Source organism: Tamandua tetradactyla, chromosome 1 (assembly GCF_023851605.1).
Source record: "Tamandua tetradactyla isolate mTamTet1 chromosome 1, mTamTet1.pri, whole genome shotgun sequence".
Taxonomy (NCBI): Eukaryota; Metazoa; Chordata; class Mammalia; order Pilosa; family Myrmecophagidae; genus Tamandua; species Tamandua tetradactyla.
The window spans coordinates 195389013-195413716 of NC_135327.1; the positions used below are offsets into that span (position 1 = coordinate 195389013).

At 49.4% G+C, this 24704-nt stretch overlaps 2 protein-coding genes across 3 annotated transcripts in view; one reads left to right on the plus strand and one right to left on the minus strand.

Annotated features, from left to right (window-relative positions):
* NUB1 (negative regulator of ubiquitin like proteins 1) overlaps positions 1–2268 on the plus strand; it is a 42400-nt gene extending 40132 nt beyond the window's left edge. Inside the window, exons 14-15 of the mRNA XM_077150116.1 lie at positions 389–566; positions 793–2268. Of these exons, the coding sequence (XP_077006231.1) occupies positions 389–566; positions 793–971 (357 nt within the window). The 3' untranslated portion in view covers positions 972–2268. The remainder of the gene's footprint in view (positions 1–388; positions 567–792) is intronic.
* Positions 2269–5192: 2924 nt separating this feature from the next.
* Positions 5193–24704, minus strand: part of WDR86 (WD repeat domain 86) — a 30983-nt gene continuing 11471 nt past the window's right edge. The window contains exons 3-6 of one of the 2 annotated variants that reach the window (XM_077150125.1): positions 22804–23227; positions 10451–10586; positions 6936–7039; positions 5193–6557 (exon numbers count right to left, since the gene is read on the minus strand). In XM_077150125.1, coding sequence (XP_077006240.1) covers positions 6357–6557; positions 6936–7039; positions 10451–10586; positions 22804–23227 — 865 coding nt within the window. In that variant the 3' untranslated portion in view covers positions 5193–6356. Of the gene's footprint in view, positions 6558–6935; positions 7040–7070; positions 10110–10450; positions 10587–22803; positions 23228–24704 lie in introns of those variants that run through there. The other variant, XM_077150135.1, reaches the window with a different exon arrangement.

Below are 24704 nucleotides of genomic sequence, written 5' to 3' on the forward strand. Positions count from 1 at the left end.
GTCCACTTTTGCCAGCCACACATTCAAATTAGGTATGCCAAGTAAAATTGTAACTACTTAACTAGTGTTAACAGTAACTGGTTTGTTAGAACAGTTCTCTGAGCATTGCCTATTCCTAGGATGATTGGACCCTGATGTATTTGGCCCAAGTTTTCCTAGGTCCTTTCCATGTTGCTTCCGGCTTTTACTGGCACTAAGATTGATCTGTGCTGAAAGGGCAGTGGTATGCATGGCAGTTTTTAAAAACTTATTGCCTCTAAGATGAGGCTGTCCTAGCTGTGCCTATGTGGATGACAGGAATGTTTGACATGGAACCAGGGGTGAGTCTCAGTGCTGTAGAGCTGAGGTTCAGCAGCAGCAGCTATCACCTCCCTTTTTTCTTCCCTAGCTGGTCTACATGGGTTTTGACGCTGTAGCTGCTGAAGCTGCACTGAGAGTGTTCAGGGGGAACGTCCAGCTGGCAGCTCAGACCCTGGCTCTCAATGGAGGAAGTCTTCCTCCTGACCTACAGCTCTCAGTGGAAGATTCTTCATCAACACCATCCACCTCCCCTTCAGGTTCTGCAGGTAGGTCTGAGGTCTCTGAATATCAAATTAATAGCAAAGTGTTCCTATTAAGTTGGATGCTGACAGATCAGGAACCTGACTTTGACATAGGCAGAAGTGGGGACTGAGGAGGATGTTCCCTGACATAGTCTCTGCAGGCTGGCTTGAGAGTATGGCCAGCAAACGACATACCTGAGGTTGACTTTTTCCCACTGAACTCACTTATTGGTACAATATTTTATTGTAGGAACTTCTAGTGCCTCAACAGATGACGATATGGAGACAGAGGCAGTCAATGAAATATTGGAAGATATTCCAGAACATGAAGAAGATTATCTTGACTCAACTCTGGAAGATGAAGAAATTATTATTGCGGAGTACTTATCCTATGTAGAAAATATAAAGTCAGCAGTAAAGAAAGACTAAATAATGGACAGAAATAAGTACTAAGTTTCTGCTTATAAATTCTGTCATTATGAAAAGTCTAATGCAGGTCTTTTATTCTTACCTTTTATCTGATTTTCTTACAAGAGTGATTCCTACTTGGATGTAGGAGGGACAGGCAGGAAATAGAGGCCTATCAAGTAAAGATAAGACTTAGTGGGGAGAGAGTTTTGGTGGATAATGGTTGGTCTTGATGAGTAAAGGAAGAGCTTCCTTTGGCCTGACTCTTGTAAGTCTTCTGATTCAGGTTCTGCATTTCTAACTCTGCCCTCCCTGCTTGGTTGCTTTTCATCAGAAATGGGAAGGAGAGGGTTAGATTGCTGTGGAGAGGAGGGTGGGCACTGGGGAAGGTCTCCAGGAGAAGGGTGATTAAGAGAGAAAGTGTCCTCTGATCTGTCTCCTCCTCTTCTTCTTTTCTGCCCTCCTGAGCCCAACTGTTGATTCTTTTCCATCTTCCCATGATGTAGTCTCTAACTTGTTAAGCCCCATGTTTTCCTGCATCATCTTTACCACCCAGTCCCTAAAATCATCCCTTAAATCTTCAACCATTTCAAGTGCTTTGGAGGCATAAAAATGAGGCTACAGTGGCCAAATCAAATTATGGCAAATGTCTTTAGCATGAATCTTCGATGTTTTTTATGCTCTTAGTTACGGTAAAATACGCTTGAAGTTAAAGGTTGAAATTCAGGATTGATGTGTACACAGTATTCCTCTTAACAACAACAAAGTCTTATTAATGGGAAAATCTTATGTGAACAAAAGCAACTATTTTTAATTAATATTTTTAGACTCTATGCTGTCATATTAAATTCATGCTAGCTAATTTACATATCAGAGATTTAGGTATTTTTTTCTCCAGGTTTTTTGTGGAGCTTTTGGTAATATCTATATTACAGAGATTATTGTAAAGATACTTAGCACTTTCTAATGGCACAAATAACCATTCTCATTGCACCCTGCATTCTTCTCTAGATTTGTATTAAATAAAAATCGGTTTCAGCAATTAGGGCACAGCTTGCAGCAACCAGCTGCTGAATGAATCAAGCGCCAGATGTATTCCAGAACTTCCTTCTGCCCTTTCAAGTCATGGGAAGCTACTTATGACTGAGGGCCAGATGTGCCATATTTTTGCTGTGAAGAGACTGAAATAATTCAATTCTTTGAATAGTCATTTTCATAAATCTTGGACAGCAGTCCAGTTTGGATATTTGGGAATCTTGTTATTCTTTTAAAATGGATGCTACTGACAGAAATAAAAGGTGAAAAATGTATTTAAAAATTGTCAGCTTAACTTTGCAATAAGTTACTCAACATTCTAAATTGTTTTAAGTGTTAAAAATATTTGGGTGAGCTAGAATTTCATTTGACCTCCTAGATGTTTGTTTCCAGTGGATTTTGTGAGGAAATCATGTGCCCTCAAAAGTAACACTGAATATCTGTTATAAAAAGAGCAAGTGTAAAAAGCAGACCTTGGAATTGAACATGGGATAAATAAGGCTTAAGAGAGGAGGAGCAGCTGAAGCAGAATCTGTCGGGGTTCGTTATCTCAGCTTTGGAAGCTGCTTCTGAGCCATGTGAAGAGATGTTGCTGAACTTTGTTTGACTTGAGAGAATGTCAAAGTTGGGTTTCGTGTCTGAATTGAAGCCTTTGGTTGACAAGTTCCTGTCCTGAGCTTGGGCCAGGCATGGCTTCTGACTTCCCTGATGTTGTTAATGGTGATGCAGAAGGCTAGGGATGTACCTGTCTTTGCTCCATTTTTCCTGGAGAGATGGAAAAAGAAGCCAGTTCTTGAGTTAGGAAGTGTCAAGGCAGATGCTGTCCCTTGGAGGCAGTTCTGGTGATATGCTATCTACAAGCACAGGCCAGGGTACAGCCAGCTGCCTGTCTGCACAAGTTGGGAAACTCAGGTTCTGAGTCTGACTCTGCTTCTAACTAATCATGTGCAACTTAGCAGTCAGTCACTGCCACTCCCTGCTTTTAGGGCAATAGAAGCAGCAAAGAACATTTGTGATGCAAGTAAAGTAAACAGTAGGGAAGCGCACTGAGATTGGAGGAGTTAGAGAATTCATCGCAGAGTAGGGGGCCTAGATGGGGATCTCCTTGGGAAGAGGAGAGAAAGTACATTCTAGACCCAAGATAAATGAGGAAATCATGGGAGTAGGACAGAGTGAGTGTGACATATTCTTGGGGTTGTGGGGGTTATGCTCTTTTAGAGCATGTGTGGAGGAGAGGAAAGGAAAATGAGATTGGATGGCTGCCCAGCCCAATTACAGAGCACCCTGAAACGGGGCAGGGGATTTTAGATTTGATGTGGCAGAATGTCAGGGCCATGAGAGAATTTTGAGCAGGAGAAGGATACTGATGTATTTAAGGCAGATGAAACCACCTGTGAGACTTGCAAAACTCTATACTTGATCAAATGAACTTAACAATGATGACTTACAAAATTCTGTCTGCTCTTAGCCTTGGTGACACAGCAATATCATGTCCTTGTTTTCAAACCCATGTCTGAAATGGTTCCTTACACTTTGTATTAACTAGGGTTCTCTAGAGAAAAAGAATCAGCAGGAAATATCCATGAATGTAAAATTTATAAGTGTCTCATGTAAACGTGGGGATGCAGAGTCCAAGGTCTGTAGGGCAGGCTGTAAGCTGGCAGCTCCGATGAGGGTCCTCAATGAACTTTCAGGAGAGGCTGGCTGGGCACCATGGGAATGTAAGGGTCCAAGATCTGTAGGGCAGGCCACAAGCTGGCAGCTCTGAAGGTCCTCAACAGACTCAGGAGAGGCTGGCTGGCTGAAGCAGGAAGAGTGATTGTCTCTCCTTAAAAGCCTCCCACTGATTAGATTAAGCTCATTCATTGCAGAAGACACTTCCCCAATGTGATCAGGATTTAAGTCTGTGAAATGTCCTCATAGCCACAGGCCATTGCTTGTCCGGCCAGACAACTGAGCACCACCACCTGGCCAAGTTGACACATGAACCTGACCATGACACCTTCTATCCAACTGACTGTAGTTATCAAAGGCAAAAGCCTTTGCCTTCTGATCTTTCTTTATAGCAAGGCAGGTGCTATAAAGAATTCTCTAATCTCAGTTTAGAGAATGTGACCATGGGGTACATTCTTCTTTCATGGGACTGTGGGAACCAAAGAGATGAATATTGGGTCTTTTTAATATCCCCTTCAACACTAACAGAGGCCTTTGTGTTGCTGAAATAAAAGTTATCCAAATGTATTATGCTGTATAAATACAAAATAGTGGTTTTCGGTTTCCTACTGGAGAAAACTAATGAAGCAGCACATTTTCTACTATCCATGTCCAGCTGGATATTTCTCTTAAGGTGTATCATAGCATATGTATTTTGTACTCTGCTGTGGTAGAAAAAGTTGGAAATCTAAGATGATATAACCAAGAGTTGCTGAGGCAGCACTGCCTGTTAGCACCAGCGTCTGGCTACTCAAGTTATGCAAGTCAGGACTCTGAGAATGTGTATGTAAAGCGGCCCAGGATTTGTTTCCTCCAAGAATATTGACAAACAGATACTCTTCCTTGCCTGGCCTTCCTGAAATATCACTTCAGCTTTTTAATATGTCCCACTTTTGGTGGGCATCCATGTGCAGCTGCAACCATAGCCTGTGTAAAGGAGCGGCTAGAAAGTGATGGCTCTCACACAGCCAGTAGCAGAACCTGGCAATCCCACCCATCTGTATTGTATGTTTAAATCACGCTCAAGTGACAGCAAGTGATACTGTTCCAACAGGTGTCCTGTACTGACATTTTCTATTTAGCAGAAACTTGCTCTCCTGGGGAGGCTGTTTGGGTGATCAGTGTTTAGAGTTTTGACCTCGAGCCCAGTCCCACGTGTGCCTATTCCTTCTTACTTCCCCCGTGCCGGTGCTGTTCCTGTTCCTCCAGGCTGGAGGCGTGATGTCTACCCACAGGCTTGGGCCTGTGTCCTCCTGGGCATCCCAGAGAGCAGGTGAGATGTGTCCTGCCACACATCTTTTATATTTTTAGGATAATGAAGGACATACTTCTCTACATCAAGGGCTGCTTCTACACTGGAGGTTTGTCTCCCTAGAGGGATTCTGAGGTGAGACACGGAGCTCTCAAGGCAGACTCTGTCTTTTGCAGCTTTTTCTCTTCCTGCACAAGGGACCAGCCAAAGTCTGGCCCAGGGTTCTGCCGATGTAGAAAATGGGCACTAGCAAAGGGCTTGAAGCACTACCTACCTCCATGTGATGAGGGGCTACTTATAGGTATGTGAGGACAGAGTCTGGGGCTATCTCACCAAAACTTGAACCCCACTTCCCCCATTAAGCCTTCCTTATAGTGCTGCTTCACTTCAAATCACTCCAATAGCTGCATAGAGCTAGCTCTTAAGACTTTAGACAGGTCCCTGGAACAGGGCTAAGCCTAGGTGGCAACTACCCAGCCTTTCTACACCAGACCCTAAGAGAAGGGACCCATCTTATTGATTGAAGAAAATAATGGGAGTTCCAGAGCAGGGAGTGACAGGATCCCCACTGCTACTTAAACAGGCAGAAGAGCCTGGGTTTTGTTCTTCCTGCTTCTTCCACAGCTATGCCCAGCCACAAGTGACACTGCAGGGACCAAGTTTCATCCGCAATGGGCAGAAGCAGACAGAGTGTGTGACTTTTCCTAAGGTTTCAAGGTGAGGAAGAGCTGGGACAAGAGGCCAGCCTTCCCCTGTATGCCTGGAACCTCCCCTAAAAGAAGCAGACATTTTGCAAAGTGAAATAGGCAAAGAGCACTTTTAAAGACATCTACTTTAGTTCTCTACGAATGTTCACATGACATTTTGCCTAAGTGAAAAATAATCTGTGGCTCAGTGGCTTTTGTAGAAAATGTCTCCCTTCTCCTTTCAGCAGGAAAGGTTTGGCTTCATTAGGGAATTCGGAAGCTTGGGGGTCGGTGTGCGTTCCCACAACCACAAAAGCTCTCAGGGTCACCAGCCTGAGAGTTTTAGGGGTGTGACAGGTGGCAAGGCCTGAGGGCAGGGGCCTTCAGCTGAACAGGGTGTAAGGAGAGAGAGGAGCAAGTAAGAGGAAAGGGGAAGGGGGCTTGGAGGACATGAGCTCCCCGCAGAGGAAAGAGTACAATCTGTTGAGTCGATGCAGTCTTTTTCCAAGATGCCTTCCCATCAAGTGGGCGGCTGCAGCAGCTGAACAAAAGAGGGCTTTGAAAAAGTCCACAAATACAAAGTTCCCACCAAGGCCTCCGGTCTCAAGAGTGCCTCTTCGACGCCCTGCCATCCGGAGCAGGAGGCGGCCTTTCCGGGCGTGCGAGGGGCGCTGGGCGCGCGCTGTTCCCCGCCGGGCCGCGTTCACGTGGCCTAGGTGCTCACTCCCCGTCCGCGGGCGCCGCCGCGGCACAGCCCACCTTGTTGTTGAAAAGCTGCGACAGGCTCCGCTTGGGGGCGCCCCGGCGCTGCGTCGGCGGCTCCGGGGGCGCGCGGCAGGGCTCGGCCTTGCAGAGCCCGCGCACGTCCCAGAGCCGCAGCGTGCCGTCGTGGGAGGCCGTGTAGAGCACCTGGTCGTGCACCTGCGGGAGAGGGCGTCCTGGAATCGCAACGTTCCGGGGTTCGGCCGGCCTCCCCAACCAGGAGCTGCAGCCAACATCGCCTAGTGGGGTGTAAGTTACCCCACACGGGAATAACGTACACAGAGGCCTAGGAACAGCATCTTGCTGGTAGTAAAACACTAGGTAAAGGGGGTCTAAGGACTTGGTGGGAAAAGGAGATTCCTAGCTTGCCTGATGGGAAGTGATGGGAAGGACATTGGATATCTGGGCCCCAGGACCAAGGTTGCTGTGAGGCCTTCACCTCTAAGGCAGAGATTTAGGCCTGCTCTCGACCCTTTTTTGGCCAAAAAACTAATGAGGGTCCCAGGACACATGGGGGGTGGGGGGATGGAGTCTTACCTGGATGCAGTTGATGACGAAGGCGTGGCCCCGGAACACTCTGTGCAGCACTCCAGACTGGGCATCGAAGGCCCTGGCGCAGGCATCCCCACTGCCCGTGAACACTGGGAACACAGAGCATGTACACTGGGCCCCTCAGCTGGCAGGAATCCCCCTACTTCCTCCCACCACGGAACCCAGGAGATGGGAACTGAACTCCAGCAGGAAGGGCAGGTTCCATGGGCCAGAGCAGGAATGCAATGTGACCTGGGACTCTGGGACCCAAGTTTCCTGTCTGTCAGATGGTGGTTGCTGCCCTGCCTGCCTCACAAGGGAATTACAAAGTTCAAAACTGGAAGGTACGCAAGAGGCCTTTGAAAAGAATGAGGCACTGTGTAAACAGATGGCACGTCATTTAGTCCATTCCTGTGAGTTCACTGTGAACAAGGGTGAGGAGAGGTCTGAGACCTTTCCATAGGGCCTGCAGCTGCCATAACCCTTAGGACTTCAGGTCATCATGTGCTGTCCTTCTAGATGTCTGTCCCTCCTGAATGTGTCCTGAGTCCCTGGCCCACTTCTCATTGGGCTGTTGGTGGATGCTTTTAGTGAAGCCTGGTCCTCTGCCTGGCCTGGTGTGGGAGGCAGGCCCTGAAGCCCCTGGAGGGGATAATCCATCCATGCCCTGGAAGCTCTCCCCCTTCTCCCATCCACCGAGCAGCCGGTTTCGGAGCAAGGGCTGGCTAATCAGAAACTCCTAAAAAGGCTGCCCTCCTCAGTAAGACTTGGTCCTTGAAACAAGATTAAAATCCTCTGGGGGATCAGTAGAGTTCTTTTGCGGGACCACTCTAGCAGGGCAAAACCTCTACAAAATTTTTCTCCTAGCCTGGGCTTTTGCCTCCCCTGGGGGTATCCCCCTACACTGTGACTTAGTCCAACAGTCCTCAAACTTGAGTGTGTATTAGAATCACTTGGAGGGTTTGTTAAACCACATATTGCTGGGTCCTACCCCCAGAATCCTTGTTTCAGTAGATCTTTTGTAGGGACTGAGAAATTGTGCTTCTACACCTTCCCAGGGGATGCTGCTGGTCCAGTGAATATCCTTCAACATCTGGCCTAAAGGGACTTGGTTGTCTGCTTATTTAGTTGGGCTGGGTTCTCACAGAAGCCAACCCTGAACTAGGATTTGAGTGCAAACAGTTCAGATGGCAGGGGGTCCCAGGCAGCACATGTAGGAGAGGTGGGATGAGAAGCAGGGAAGGGAAGAGCTCCAATCTAGAAGGTGTTCACGAGCAGTAACTGCTGTGGGTAACTAGGCTCAATCTGCCAGGAGCCGTGGGAGAGGCAGACAGTGCCTTGGAGTGTTACCACTTGGGATATGATTTTTTTATCCATATGGTCAAGGGCCATTCTTGGAAGTGTCCACTCCCTAGGACCCCGATGGAACTCTGAACTGCCCCTCACAGGGCAATGCCATCTAGCAGAGAATCTCGGTGCGTGCAACAAGAAACTGCCCTCGGACGCTGGACCAGTGAGTGTGGAGTGCAATCCCAGCAGCACCTGCCTCAGTTACTCAGCAACATTAAGCTGAGCCCAAGCCTGGTACCTCTTTGGGTGGGCTCCTGGTCTTGAGGGTTTTATCTTCCTCACTCCCTTAAACCATTCTTCACTTGCCTACTTTCAGCTTGTTAGGTAAGACCCAGATTACCTTGTTAAAGCTACAGGGTAAATGTGGCCCTGGATTGCCTTAGTGGGGGATAGTTTCACTTCAGAGTCTCCTTAGATCTCTTTCCCTGCCTTTCCCTTTGCCAACTCTGAAACTGGCATGGTCCCCAATCCAGCATGGGGACCCTGGGTAGGGAGGGGGTCAGGAATAAAGCCTGGGCATCCTGGGCCTTTATTGGCAAAGGCCAAAGTACGGAATTCCTAACAGATGGGAAGCAGATGGAGCCTGGGGAGATTTGCTTCACCTGCAGATTTAATTCTAGCTGCGACCAAGTGAAGGTGCCAAGGTGCCACAGTGGGAGCCACCCCACCTCCCACTGGCTGTAGCCACTGAGTGGAACACTCTTCTCTTTAAATTAAAAGTACTGGTACTTAGGAACAGAGCCATCATCACACTTACAGGTTTTGACACAGGAAGAGGGAAAAAATAATTTTGCGGTGTCAGACACCTAAATCTCGAGGGCATCTCAGGCTCTATTTTCAGAAATTCTTGTTCTGTCTTCATCTAACACCTTGGCTGTGAAGCCATAATTTTTCACTGTGACTCTTCCCCCCACCCCCTCCCAAAGTGCTCTCCCTCACTGCCCAGGCTAGGGAGATGACACTGAGGCTCAGCTGTGTGGGGTGGGCTGATGGCTGAACAAGAAGTCTGGGAAAGCAGGGAAGTTTTGGAAAAGAGATTTTCAGGAAGCTGGGAGCCCTACTCTCCAGTAGGTGTTAGGAGTTTGAAGGACTGCTTCCCCTGCATAGAGTGTTTTCTGGGTGTGTCTGGAGTATAAACACATGGCAAGCCAGCTGGACAAAGTAAAAGGTCCAGATATGTGGCAATTTCATATCTGTGGGACAGAAACAAGCCATTCTACTCTTCTTTCCAAAATTACACTGATTTTAATGCTGGTGGCAATATCACCAGATAACTCAGTGTTTCCTTCAGGTACAGTCGTCAGAGAGATGTATGGGAAGTATTTGGGTAGAGCTTCCAGAAAAGACCTTTAATGGGGCCTCCTCAGCTAGAAGTGGCATCCTTTTGCCCTTCCCTTCTCTTCTTCCTGCATTACCTGATGGTTGGAGCTTCAGCAGCTATACTGAATCATGAGGACATCTTAAAGCTAGAAAACATATGCTAAGGATGCTGAAGCAAAAAAAAAAAAAAAGAAAGAAAGTGGAACCACCTCTTGCAGCCCAGACTGCCAGCCTCTGAAATTCCTTTGCCTGAGAGAAAAATACAATACACCATTGTTTTGAGTTTTCTCTTATCTGTAGCCAAACCTAATCCCAAGCGAAGCATCCCTCAGGACTGGCTGGATTAACTGGGGGTCACTGCTAATTAGATATTTAGATAATTAGAAATTTTCCTTGTCAGGTGCTTTTTACCTTAGGCGCTCTGAACATTCAGGTCTTTCCCACATTCTTGTGGGGTAAAGGTAGGGAGGGGCCCCCAAACCCTTTCTTGGACCTTCTTTGCAAAATAACCTGGAGGAACAGGAGACATGGAGAAGGCTACTTTCTTGGGTGCTGACAGTCCTGAAAGGTACTCAGTGAGGGAACGACAGAGCAGACAAGCAAAAAAGCTTAGAGCCGTGTGGACTAGGTTCCAGGTCTGGGGAAGGACTGGGAAGGTTCCGGAGCAGTCAGGGAGGGAACAGTGCCTGGGGTCAGTGCATGGGATCAGTGCCTGGGGTCCTGGGCGACAGGACTGTGGGCGCAGAGCAGTGAGCCAAGGCCTGGAGTGAAGGGGTAGGTACAGACGAGGCCTAGGAGTGGCAGGCAGAGGGTGACAGGGGCAGTGCGGGCAGGCAGGCAGGGTCACTTACAGGTGCCCGCGTGGTACTTGAGGGCACTGACGCTGTGTCCATGGGTCTTGAATGTGCGCACACGCTCCCCTGTGTCCGCCAGCCAGCACTTAACGGTCCTGTCCGCGCTGCCCGAGTACACGTGCCTGTTCACGAGCTGAAGAGAAGGCAGGGTCTGCGCCCAGGCAGGGGGCTGCGGGCCCAGCGTGCATCCGCCCGCTCCACAGAGCCCCTGCCCGTCACGTTCCCACTCCAGTTCCCCACGGCGGCCCCAGATCACACTGCTCCGACCTTCCCCAGAGGGAAGTGCCGTGTGGTGTCAGAGGAGCGGGGTGGGGTGGGGTGCAGCCTGGGTGCACATCTATCTGTCACTTGGTCCTGGGCCAAGTCATGGACTACAAGGCCACTGCTTCTCAGTCAGTCAAGACGAGGACAGCACCCTCCTCGTTGGGATGCCTGGAGGCTTCCACAGATAATACATGCACAGTACAGAGCAAGTACCCTCAAATGTTAGCCAATATTATTATTATTATTATTATTTAAATATCTCTTGTTAGTAGCTTCTTATAATAGCTAAGTTCACATGTCGACTTGGATGGGTTATGATGGCCAGTTGTTTGGTCAAGCCAGCACTGGCCTGATTGTTACTATGGGGATATTTAGTGGGTTTAGATCATCAGTCAGTTGACTGCATCTATGGCTGATTACATCTGTAATCAACAAAGAAGACTGCCTTTGGCAATCAGAGTCGTCTCATCCCATCAGATGAAAGCCTTAAAAGGACATGGAGGATTTTAGGAGTCAGAAGGGAGAATTTTTATCTCAACTTCAGCTAGCCAGTTTCTCCTGGTAGAAACCTTTATCAGAGCTCCCAACTTGCAGCCTAGCCTGCACTACGGGATTCGGACTTGCCGATCCCCACAGTCACATGAGCCAAATCCTGTAATAAATCTCATAATATCTACATACATATATAGTCTGTCAGTTCTGTTTCTCTGTTAAAATACAGCTTTGTACCTGGGAAGGTCAATAAGTGAAACCACAGCTATCATCACAACTGTCTCAATCAGTTTACTCATGTCATCCCAGCTGAGAAAAGGCAGATAGGAAAGAGGAAGGCATGACACCTGACAGGGCTGGGGCTGAGTGTGTGTACAGGTAAACCCTCCTAGGAGCAGAGCTGGCCATCCACGGGCCATCATGGGGTCACTGGATTCCTTGTCCATGGGACTGTCCAAAGATGGGGGCCACCACCCCATGGGGAGAGAAGAGAGTCCCAATGACTTACCCAGTCTCACTCTTTTTAGCCTAAGCTTCAATTGCATTAACAACCTTCTCTATCCAGCAGAGGTAGAGAAAGGCCCTGGGGAGATGGGGACAAGGAATGTGAAGGGGGGGCCCAGGGTTCAGACCCGCCAGCTCCCCTAGGCTCCCCAGGCAGCTTGTTCTTCACAGGAGACCCCCTTGCCAAGATGGATGTGCATAACAGCCCACAGGGAAGTGCAAAGACTACTAAAATAATTCTGAAACTCTCCCTAGACTAAACACCACCAAGGCAAGAGCGTCCCAACTGGCAGTTTTGGTGAGCAGAAACACAAGAAGCCAAAGGGCCGAGCCAGAGGCTCCTCGGCCACAGTTATACACGAGATGACAGGAAGCCACCACCAACTCTGAGCTCCTGGCACTCAGAGCCACCAGCGAATACTGCAGGAGGCTCAGGACTCTTGGAGGTTGAGAACTAGTTTAGGAGCTGACAAAGGCTCTTTACAGGAAAAGGGTGGATGACTCCTGCCCTCCCCAGACCCCCACCCTGTGGGGCATCAAGAACCCAGCCCCAAGGTCAGTCCATATCAACTGCCAGTGTCCTCTATGCTCCCTCCACCCTCGGAACCCGACTGCAGGCTTGCCCATGCGGTCCTCTCTGAGCTGCCTTGCACTTTCGTTCCTACAACCAGCTCTGTTTCCCCACCCCACATGTCCCAATTCAAATTCCAAAGAACAGCAGGTATCAGGATAGTTCAGGGGTGCAAGTCCTGCCTGCCATGCAAGAGATCCGGGTTCAATTCCCAGCCCATGCACTTCCCAAACAAAGAAACCAACAAAAACAAACAAAAAATTCAACAAATAGTTCTGCAATAACAGGATATTCACATGGAAAAAAAGAGTGAAATGTGACCCTGCCATACAGCATACAAAAAAAAAATTCAAAGAACAAGAACCCGACCAGCAGCTCATCCTTCCAACCAGGCCACAGGTCAAAGGGTTTAACTGGCCTTGGGCCAATCAACTGTGTCTAGGGAAGGGACTGATTTCCCAAGGAACAAAACATGGCCTCCCGGGAAGCAGAGGCTGTGGTGCCAGTTTCCCTCAGCGCAGAGGGACAGCTGCTGCTATCTCTCAGACCCAGGCTCTAAAGTTCTGCTGTGTTTACGGATGGTCCCAGTCAACCTAGCCTGTCCTTTGGCTTTTCTAGTTCCACGTGGATGAACCAACCCTGCCCTCTCATGGGACAGCCTACTCCAGGGAGGAGTTGCACCTGCCCCTCTAAGTTCCACAGAGCTTCCAGCTCCTGACCACTCAGTTCTCTCACTGTCTGTGCCACCCAGTGGGATTTGGGTCTTGAGCCATCCCAAGGGCACTGGCAGAAAGGCCAAATATGTCTCCTCTGCACATGCCTCGCTCACGTCCTTCGATGGCTGCCTCCACTTCCCGAGAAAGGACCATCCCCTTAACCAGGTGCTCAGAGTTCTCGGGGTGGCTGTGTATCCCAGTTTCCATTTCACGTACCTGCTCCAAGGCTCCCAAGCCATCACTGTCCCCTAGGTACACTGGACACGTCTTCCTCCCCATGTTTGCTTCGAAGTCCTCTTTGCCCAGAAGGCCCCCACCCCGCCCCACTCCAGCCTTGTCCTACTGGGATGGAACCGAGATCCCTTCCTCATGATGTCTGCAGAATGGCTTACCTCTGTCTTGCTTGACAAACTGACCACTGCTGCTGGGCCCTATGTTTTCTGGCCATCTCCCCAGTCAAGCTGGAAGCTTCCGGAGAGTCACTTCCAAGGCCTCCAGTGACTGTGTTTTCCACACTACCATTGAGACTTACGGACGCGTAATAAGGGGCATGGACAGGGGCAGAATGTTTGAAATCGAGACCCACTGTAGGACATCTAGGATCCGTGGCTCCGCATCGCTGTACCGCCCAGCACCCCAAATGAGGAGGCACTCCGAGTGTCCATGGCTGGTGATGACAAAGATTGGGAAAAGCCCACCTGCTATGTCCTAACCATTCAGGGCCTGTTGACACTTTAAAAATGATCGAGCAACACACTTGCAAAGTACAAATCCCAAACCACCAGAGGCCAAAGGATGAGCTCCATGCATTATTGTCCTTGGCTGGCTGAGGCCTCCCTGTTCACTTTGGCTGATTTCCTGATAGGACACCCATGGGGAGTGGCAGGACAGCCCAGAGAGGCCAGGGGAGGTCCAAGGCAGATGGGGAAAGCAGGACAGACTGTGACAGGGACATGCCAAAGTGCCTTCATTGCAAAAGGTCAGGTCCCACAGCTGTCCCCACAGCCAAGGGGGCTCTGAGGAGACACAGCTTGGCTGTATCTCTCCTGAGTCTCCCTGGGAATGTAATCCATCCACAGAGACAGCACGACGAAGCGTGCGGGCCTGAGGCTCAGATGGTCTCTGGAGCTGTGAACCCTCCACCTCCACTCTACTCCATGATGCCATATATCAGGGCAGGAGAATGAAAAGCAGCTGGGCCAGGCTGTGGGTGACACTGGGCCACAGAGAGGACAGCTGGGCTCCAAACCAGCGGTAGGTCTTGAAATTCTGCATCCAAAGCAAAGACCTCAGGAGGGGCTCCCCTACTCAAGCATGGCACAGGGTTCCAGTCTCACCGTCAGATGCCAACTTTCTAATCCCAGACTTGTCAGCCAGCCTCTTCATATGAGGTGGTGGTGAAAAGCATGTGTTTTCCAGACACGCAGTCCTGGGTTCAAATCCTGACTCGTCCCTTGCCAGCCAAGAGGTCTTACGTTATTTCCACTCTCTGAGCCTCAGTTTTCACCTGTGTGAAATGAAGACAACAATCTCTCTCTCTCCTCAGAAGCCTTGAGATGGCTCCCTTAGCACCCAGTGCTGGCCTAAGGTGAGCCATCAAAAATGGTAGCTGGTAAAGCAGCAGCAGTCTCTGTCCCGCCAGTTCTCAGGATTTGAGACTCACACGAGTTGCAATGACAGTGTTCTTACAAGCAGGGGATGACACACAGACGTCAGTGCTGCGGACGAGCCAGGGACAGTGCTCAGCCCCACTCAGCAATTCCTTCCTTTTCTCTGCCTGTACTTGAACTGCTCTACTTGTTTAAAAAAATATGAACATAGCACAAGGTTAATATCTAATTTCAGAAGTGGATATGGGTACATACGTATCCCATTTTGCTGTTTTCTATACTTAAGCTTGAAATGTCTTATAATTTTAAAGAGAATTTTAAAATACAAAAATCTGAAAGGATGGGGAAGGGACTCCAGGTTCCCTTTCTTCATAAGTGCTGCCGGGGGAAGCCCAGAGCACTGGGAGCTCTCCAGTGGTTGGCAGCCAGATGCAGACTAGACATCCGAGTTCCTTTCTGACTTTGGGTTTGTCACTTAGAAGCAAGCCGTCCCCTCTTCTGTGGCCCAGACCTGTGCAGAGAAGACCCTTGTGGCTCCTGTTTCTGCCCCCTCTGAGGTCGTGAAATGGGGTGGCATGCTGTACCCTGGATGTGTGTTCCATGATCAACAGGGTAGGCAGAGGCCTCTGGGACTTGGACAATTTCTTGGGCCTTGCTTCTGCTTTTAGAAGGTTCTAAGTTGTCCATAAGGACTGCAAGAAGGCAGGGGAGAGATGCTGCAGAGGCTGCCCAATCCACACAGGGGCCCTCAGTTTGGAGGCAGGATCATGAGAGTATATAACTCTGTAAAGAGTCTCCTGTATTCTTCCCTGAACCTCCAAAAAGGCGGCCCACAAATTTATCTCAGCAAGCAAAAGGAACTTGGCCTGTTTACTGTTAATAGTGTAATTCCAACACGCCATTATCAAAAGGCTCAATCAGGATTCCAGTAGGTGTCCTGTGCTTGCCCAAACAGGAAACCACAGACCAGCTCCCCCTCAGCTCTCAGCAAGTGTAGGCACTTCCTCACCAAAACAGTTCCAGAGGTGAGGCCACCAGAGTGTGGGGCTCACAAAATCATCCACAAAAACTATTCCGGGCCAGGATTGTTACTTGGTCTCCAGATACCCCAGGGAATGCTGCCTGTCTCTGAAGGGGCCTCCTGGGAAGGCTGTCTGCCCCTCACCTTGCTGTGAGGGGACTGTGCTTTAAAAGCACTCAGGGATGGAATTCTGGGGAGAGGTCCTTAAAAGAAATCATTCCCCAGAATCTCACATGTGTTGACCCGGATTTATACATATAGTGGTCCGGGAAAGAGAAAGAAAACTAAAAGTTAACATGAAGTTTATGCCTTGCTTGGAGGAAGGTGTAGGGAATGAGATGAGAGTTTCACAGACAGACCATGGCATCAGAGCCCCCCGACTCCATGCCACATGACTAGGAGGGAAAAGTAAACTATCTGTACATCACACTTTCCATTCTTACAATGGAGATGAAGAAGTGTCATGCATCCGACCCCATGTGCTTCCCGGAGGTGTCTGAAGGCAGTTGTGTTAAAGAGCACTGCACTCTCGCAAGCAAGGCCCTCCATGAATCACAGGCATCACTAGATGGGCTCATGCAGTTTCTACACTTGGTCACGGCACACTAAAGGCCAAGTGACCAATACAGTCAGCAATTATCTCAGACACGGGGGCTGGGTGGACCTGGAGAAAGAGAACTTTCAGAGTGGCCCCCCAAAGGGTTCCGAATACGAGAGTGATGACGAGGAAGCAGTGGCTTAGGGAGTTCAACCAACTCTGATGCACAGGGGTGTGAGCGAAGGTCAGGCACTGAAGGAAGAAAGAATGCCCAAGGGGCCAGGGTAGGGAGTGGCAGAGGGAATGGGAGACATGGGAAAGTGAAAGATCCCCTCTTAGGCTCTTAACTGGGGCACTCCCTTTGTTAAAATAGATCGAACCGGAGCTCCATCCATGCCCCGCCCCCACCACATCAGAAACCAACCTGTCCGTCTCAGGGGCACCAGTTGTGTTGGTTCCTGTGTACAAAACATAAAGACAAGGTCTGCATGATCAGAATCCTGCCTGAAGCCACCCAGCAGTGAGCCCTGGACTTGTACTAACTAAGCAGACTCTGGTTTCCCTGCACGGGGCTCCATGGGTTCCCAGCAGGGCTGTGGGGCCAGGGACACCAAGGGAACCAGCCCGATGCCTGCCCCCTCCCTTTCTCCACTATCCATGCTTTAAGAGTCATTTCTTAGTCATTGGGAGAGAACTCAGAGGCTGAGGCCTAAACCCTGTCTCTTGGGTAATGTCAATTAAATGGCTTCAGCTTCTCTGCCTCAGTCATTCTTTCTGGAAAAAAAAAAAAAGGGTGGAGTTTTAACTCCACCTCTCTTCCAGTGGAGTGAGAACAGCTATTAGAGGAGTCCTGCTGGGTTCCCGGACACCCCACGAACGTCCACGAGATCAACCAATGAAGCCATGGTTTATACCAAGCATGCTTCTAGCCAACGCTTCCCAGACCAGGTGTCCAGGCCCCAGCACAGTCAATCTGCCATTCGTGGAAATTTGAAATTAGATGGTCAGCAATTCCAGAGACTTTCAGCTGGAGGCTTGAACCGAGGTGCTGTGGTGGCTGGAGAGAGTCCTGGGCAGTTAGGTTTGGTCCATGGTGAGAGAAGCCAAGAAAACAGGAGAGAGAAGAATGCAGCCAACTGGCATCATGGAGAAAACTGTGAGGCCCCAGGAAAGGATCAGAGAACCCTGAACCTGACTTCTGGCTTCAAGAAACCCCTCATGAGGCTGACTTCCTGCCCTTTGCTCCAGGAACTACATGCCCCTGAATCTTCATCATAAACCACCCTGCTGTATCAAGATAATACGAGAAAATTTCCAATGCCTTAATCCAATGTCACTGGCCTTCTAGCCTCCAGAGAGTCTCATTTTCTGAGAGGTATTAACTGAAAGAAATCCCATGAAAGCGAAAAGAAAAATAAAATCCTCATTTCTGTGAGTTATGCTGTCTCAACTACTCAACTGTTGTAACAGAAAGAAACCAGCTTATCAGGCTAAAAGAGAGCTTAATAAATTCTGCTTCTCCATCCATGGAAATCTGCCCTGGGTAGTGGGTCAGGGGCTCTTGGAAAGTTCTGGGTTCTAAGCACGGTTGTTCTTTAAATATAAACAGAGCAGAAAAGGTAGAAAAAGTTGCTTCCCCCCACCTGTTATTGGGGGTGACGGGGGTGGGGTGGGGGGGTGGAAAGACTCTTGGAAGTGGGGAAAGCCAATACACAATAGGAAACACCTAAATTTTACACTCACGTGGAAGTATAAAGGCATTAAGATGAAGGTCATTATACAATTAGATTTGATTTCGTATCCAGGGGGCAAAATGACAGAAAACATATAGACAAAGTCCTCCCTATCTAAAATCCACATGGGAAAACATAGCCCAACCCCCACCCCGATTCTGGGGTGACAGGCCCTGCCCCCCCACATATACCCTTCATCAGCAGAGGTATCTCTTTGGACTTACCAGGGTCCAGGGCAGAGGCCACAAACACAAGCTGCCATTTCTGATTCGGGCCTCAATGCCAAAAAACAAGACAACTCTTGCTATGCTGCCTAAACCAATACAGAAAGATCTGATAGAGCGTTAGTGCTGGGTTCTCTATTAAATGGTTTCCCCCAAAAGTGGGAAGCCTACATTTCAGAGAGACAGCAAAGGCTGAGAACACATTAGCCCCCAACCATTCTGGATAACGGGGGCTTTTCTATCTAAAATCCACTGCAGAGTGAAGCAGGGAGCAACTTAATAGCTAACTATGTAACTAACCAACCAACCAACCAAATAATTGGATGTTTACTGAATTAAGATCGAGCTGTTCTTTATACGAAGCATGTGCTTCCTTCGACTCAAACCAATCAGTCCCTTCAGAAACCCATTTGGTGCTAGCGGCAGCACTCAGCTCCTCCAGCTGGAGATCCCACCACATCCCCAGCCAGCGAGGTCCTCCCCAACAGTCTCCAGCCACCTAGGGCTCCCGCATCCTTGACCCTCCTCAGAGACTCTCTCTCTCTGTCTCTCTCTGTCTCTCTCTCTCTGTCTCTCTGTCTCTCTCTCTCTCTCTCTCTCTCTCTCTCTCCTCACTCTTTGGGCCTCACTCACTTGCCCTGGAAACTACGGTTTGTGCTTATGAGGGCAAGGGTCACCCTACACTGGGAATTAAGTTTTGTGGTTGAGCTTCCCGCACGCCGTACTCCTCAGTTCCTGCACTCAAAATTAACACCTGGCTAGATCCCAAGTTCAGGCGGCTGCAGGCTAATAGACAGACAGACACACCCACTGGAAGTTACTGGAAGCCTGGGGCTCTAAGTGCGGGCGTGGCCCTAGCAATCTCCCCTTGCTCTGCCTCAGAACTCGAGCCTGTTGCAAACCTTGGGAAGGAGGCGGCTCCCCCCCCACACACACACACAGGCCCGCTGGGCAAGAATTGGCCCCCCACCGGGACTCAGTGTCCAGGCCCCTCACGCCAACACCCCCCCCCCCCAAAACCGTGCTGCCTCCAGGGACCAGCCTGAGGTCCTGGCTTTGCCCTTCATTTTGCCCCTCCTCCTGCCCCATCTAAATCCTGCGAGTCCTTCAAGACTCACCCTCCTTGAGGCCTCTGTGGCCCCACCTTTCGCCCTCTCTCCAGTATCTTCTACTCACTTGGCTCCCTGCGCCCGGCAGGCAGTCCTGTCACAGACATATGCCTGTACTCTTTGACATCCTCTTCCCTCTGCTTCTCTTCTTCTCAGCCCATTAAATTTGTTTTGGGGGCTATTAGGTTAAGTTTCAAAGGGAAAGAAAACAAAGGCCCAGCACACAGCCAGAGGCTCTGCCCTTCCTGGGCTCACTCCCCCCTGCACACTCTGGCACCCTGCACTCTCTCCTAGCCTGGATTTTGGTACAGCCCTCCCCATTCCTGTTCTGCTGAAAGAACAGGACTCAGACCCTGTGAGAATAACCCCGTGGAGGCGGCACCTGGGGAGTCCCACCAGGTCCCTGGGGCAGGGGACAGCCACCCCTGAAAGTGATTCCCCTGGGGACCCTCTGCTTGACAAATTTCTGCTTCACAGCAAATGGCCTTTCCACAGCATGCCACTTAAGGAGACAGGCTGGGACTTGCACAGCTCTGTATAAACTCCTCAGACACTATCATAACTGTTATCTCTGAATCTCTGTGTCCCGAGCAAACTGGAAGGGCTGTTTTCGTTGCCAGCATCTGACAGATGAGGAAACTGAGGCCCTGAAGCCTAAGACTGCACAGTGAGTGGCAAAGATGGGATTAGAAACCAGACCACCAACTCAAAGCTCAGTGTTCCCTCCCCTCAACTGGATCACAGTATCTTAAAGCAGGATGTGAGTTACAAAATATGCAGTTTCCGCAGAACAGCTTAAAAAGCAAAGCAAACCAGCATTAAGGGACCTGAACCACTCTTGGGTTTAGAGCGGTCCGGAATGAGAGGACAGAGGGTTAATTCTCTGTCCAAGCTAAAGTACCCCACCCCACCCCTACCTGTGTGACACTTAACACTCAGAGTTGCAGGTCTGCAGGTCTGAAAGTCAGCACTGCCACATACAACTACCGTTAAAGAAACTGAAAAAGAGAATGAAGCTGATCAGGTCGGGACTAAGGTAAATCAGAACACAGGGTAAGGAGGACACTGTCTGTATTTTAGAACTTCACTTACCCATTGAGACCAAAGGAAGAGAGGTTTATTTTGTCCAAAACATAAATTTTCTGTGGCACATAATCTAACTCAACCTGTCTGGATAGATCATTTAACCAACATAAGCACATGGGAGACCAGACTGGGGATGAGGACTTGCAATTCTGTGTAGCTGAATATAATGCCCGGGATCTATCCCAGAGTATGTTGAACAGATAATTTAAAAGTATTGGCAAAGTCCCTTGAGGGATGGGAGAAAAAATATGGAACTATTAACCTCTACCACCAGGGAAACCACTGCTATTGTCTCAAATATCATGGACTCCCAAGTCAATAGGCCAAGCCCTTAATCTTGAGCTTGCTCTTGTGACGCTTATTGATGTAGCAGAAAAGCTAAGCCTACCTATAGGCCTAAGAGTTACTTCCAGAGGACCTCTTTTGTTGCTCAGATGTGGCCTCTTTCTCTCAGCCCAATTCTACAAGGAAAATCATTACTCTCCCTGCTATGTGGAACATGACAACCAGGGGTGAAAGTCTCCCTGGCCATGCGGGATATGAATTCCACGGATGAGCCTGGCCCTGGCATCATGAGATCAACAATGCCTGCCTGACCAAATGGGGGAAAAGAATTATAACAAAATAAGGTATTACTGGCTGAGAGAGTTCAGAGTCAGGAGGCTACTCTGGAGGCTACTCTTACACAAGCTTCAGCTAGATATTGCTATTTACCCATGGTTTGCCAAACCCTAAGCAAAACTATTCCTGTCAACCCTAAAGAACACCAAGTGCTCTATGTGAGATTCAACAAACGTTCCATGTACTAGGTTAACTTCTCAGAAACCTACAACCTCTTGAGGGGTTCCTAGGCCAGATAAGTCCTGAAACCCAGAGGGGCCAGCCCCTCCAGAACATCAACTTGTTCCATCCCCTTACCCCTTATTATCAACAGTGTTCTCCAACATGAAAAAGTTATAATGGGAATAGTCCAAATACCTATAAATATTGGGAGAAAGATGAAGGAGAAGGAGGAGTAAAAACAGAGAAGACAGGATTTAACAAATGAGTATGACTGCTGAATCATTATATTGATATTTTTTTAGTCTCCTGTGTCTTGGAGCAACTAGAAGGAAAACCCTAAAATTGTGTAACTGTAACGCATACCAAACTCTGAAATCTGTTCTATAACTACTGTTACAGTGTACCTTGAAATTTATTGCTTTTTTGTATATATGCTATATTTCACAATAAAAAATAAGTAAATTAAAAAAAAGTCTTTTCATTCCTATAGTAGATAAGGAGCTAACAAGAAATTCATATGTGATCTGAATAAAGTTTGCTATTCTCCACTTAAAAAAAAAAAGTACCCTGAAGCTCCAGGGCAGCCTTTCACCCCCAGAACCAAAAAAAATGAGACTTTCTGGCCAGGCTCCCCAGCGGGAAGAATGCCGTGAAAGCCACCACCAGGGACACCCCTCTCTGGGCTTTGGACCCATCTGTTTGCTTCATTTGTGGCTTCATAAAGCATCAGGTGCCGCTAAGTGCCTTGCCCCAAGCTGCTCATCTTCAGGTGTGGGAACCGAGAGAAGGGAAGTGGTTGGCCAAGAGCAGAGCCAGGAAGAACTGGGTGTTATTTCCTAAAGAAATAACAGCAGGTGAGGGTCACATCTAACAGATGGCCCACTGCCAAGCCAGGGTAGCATATCATTAGATGCTTAATCATAACATGACAATGACAGTGATAGTACTGATCACCAACAGTCACCGAGAACGCACTATGTGCCAAGCCCTGTTTGGGCACTTTTCATGTCTACTGTTAATTCACTACAACCCATGAGGTGAGTACAATTACACATCCGCAATCTCTTTTCCAAAACCTTGGCATCAAGATGTGTTTCTATATTTTCAAACATACTAATGTTTCAACAGCAGAGGTATGAGTATTCACATTAAGTGGGATGAATAAAGCTGCACATAGTCTTGTAACTGTTCAGGTCAGGATTTGCTGCCAAGTGGGTTTTGGTGTCAACCTTTAAGAAAAACATTTCATTTTCCACAACTTTCTGGATTTAGGAATTACAGACAAAAGGTTGTGGGTCCATATAATTCTCATTTACAGATAAAGAAGCAAAGGTGCAGAGAAGGTAAGTGGCTTGCCCACAGTTGGGTGGACAGGGACCGGGCAGGGATTCAACCACGGCCTGCCTCTACATTCTATACTACTGCCACTCTGCTGAATTGCTACATGCCTAAAAAATCCCTTTTGGTCAGTTGATAAACATGGCAGGGTCCATCTCCACAACTCCAGGCTCTGAGCAAGTCCTTAGCCTGGCAGTACAAAGACACACAGAGAAACACAGGCGACCCCCACTCCCTGCTCCTCTGGCGGATCTGGGCCCAGACCCTCAGGAGGGATTCGGAAGTGCAGGCAGGGTGGTGGCTGTGAGGAGCGCCCTGGAATCGTCACGGCAGAAAGGCTGTGGCCCAGGGCGGGTCTCACCTCCAAACAGATGACGGAGCCCTGGTGCTCCCGGAACACACGCAGCTGCTCCCCACTCAGGATGTCCCACGCACGGATGGTGGCATCTGTGCTGCCGGTGAAGACCTCGTGGCTGGCCGTGTCCAGCACAAGACACAGCACGGCACCCGTGTGGCCCCGCAGAGTCTGGTGGCAGCAGCCTCCAGCCACCTGCCACACCTTGGCCGTGCCATCTGTGCTGCCTGTCACCAGCAGCCCCCTGGCCATGTCCTCCTCCAGCTCACAGGGAGTGCCGTGGAGGTCCCAGGAGGCAGAGTAGGCCAGGGTGAGGACACAGTTGCGGTGGCCCCGGAACTCCTGGAACACCTGCTCCTCTTCCATGCTCCAGCAGCGAGCTGTCCGGTCATAGGAGCTGCTGAAGAGCTGACTGTTGACCACTAGGATCCTGGGGGGCAGGAGGGGAAGGACGAGGGGTCAGACCGCACAGAGAATCCAGACAGGCTGGCCACAGGAGCTGGTAGTGCACGGGGCACAGGGTTATATACCCCACCCCCATGAGTCGCAAGGCCAAGGTGGGGAGCAGCAGTCCTCTGGCTGATGCTTATGTGTGCACTGAGTCCAGCTAATGGAGAAGGACAAAATGTTCCCAGCAAACAGGAGATCCAAATCTGAGAAAATCAAAGGGAAAGGGAACCCCCAGGCCCCCTGCTGCAGAGAGAGCAGTGTCTTGAAATGTCAGGGGCCCCAAGCAGGAGGCCTGGCATCTGGGCCCCCCCACCACTCACAGAATGAAACCCAGCTTCAACGTCTCTTCAGTAGGCCTCAGATACTCTCTCAGCCACGCTGCTGTCTCCTGCCTGAATCCAGGCCTTCTCCTAATCAGCCAGACTCTGAGCTGCAACTGGAATAACCTCTCCCTCTCTACCGGACACACTCACCTCCCACGGTGCAGCCAAAGCCCTTTCTCCAGGAACCCACCCAGAATTCACCCTGTAGTCATCTGAATTCCCCTCATGTTCACCTGGACATAACTCTTATCCCCCACAGCACCTAGCTCACAGCAGCTGCTCAATAAAGGGCTATAGAAAGGAAGGAAGGAGGGAGGGAGGAGGAAAGGTGGGAGGAAGGAGGGAGGGAGGACAAGTAAGACACACACCCATCCTGATTTGCCCACAACTGAATGGTTTCTGTGGACACAAGACTTTCCGTTTTAAAACTGGGAAAGTCCTGGGCAAACTGGGAAGAGTTGGTCACTAGGAACAGGCCAGACTCAAGTAGCTGGGCAGGGCACTGCAGATGAGACACGGGTGACTCGTAAGGAAGGGCTCTGTGCTCCCGGCCCAAGGCCAGCCCCTCCTATCACTCTCAGAACACTGGTCCCCAAGAGGGTGCCCATCAGTGGCTTTCCATAAAGGCGAGGTCCCACAAGAAGCCGAGGCGCACGCTGGCCTAAGACACAACCATGAAAAAAGCCGCTAAATGGGGTGGGTGTCAAGGATTCGAACCTCCTCTGGGCTGGGGTCTGCTCGCCAGACACTCAAGCCCTAGGATTCTAGGCACCCAGGACTGGGCCAAGGCTTTGGGTATGGAACTTTGGGTGGGAGGAGCCAAGAGGCCGTAGTTCTGCTCATTCAGGGAACTGGCCAGCAGGTAGGGGACAGAGAGGCTCCCCAAGCAATAAAGATGCATGATTCTGTGTTCATTCTGATGAATGCTGAGAACTTCTCCAGAGAAAAACACACCTTTGTCTTTACATACAGAATGTTATATATAACCTCAAAGAGTTATACACCCTTGTTAAGAACTCCGGCACTCACGAGGGGAGGAGACCACAAAGGGCTTTGGGTCCAAAGCTGCAGCTGGAGTGGGGGTGTTGGGATAGGAGTTACTAGGGTGGAGGGGGTGCTGGAATGGGGGTGCTG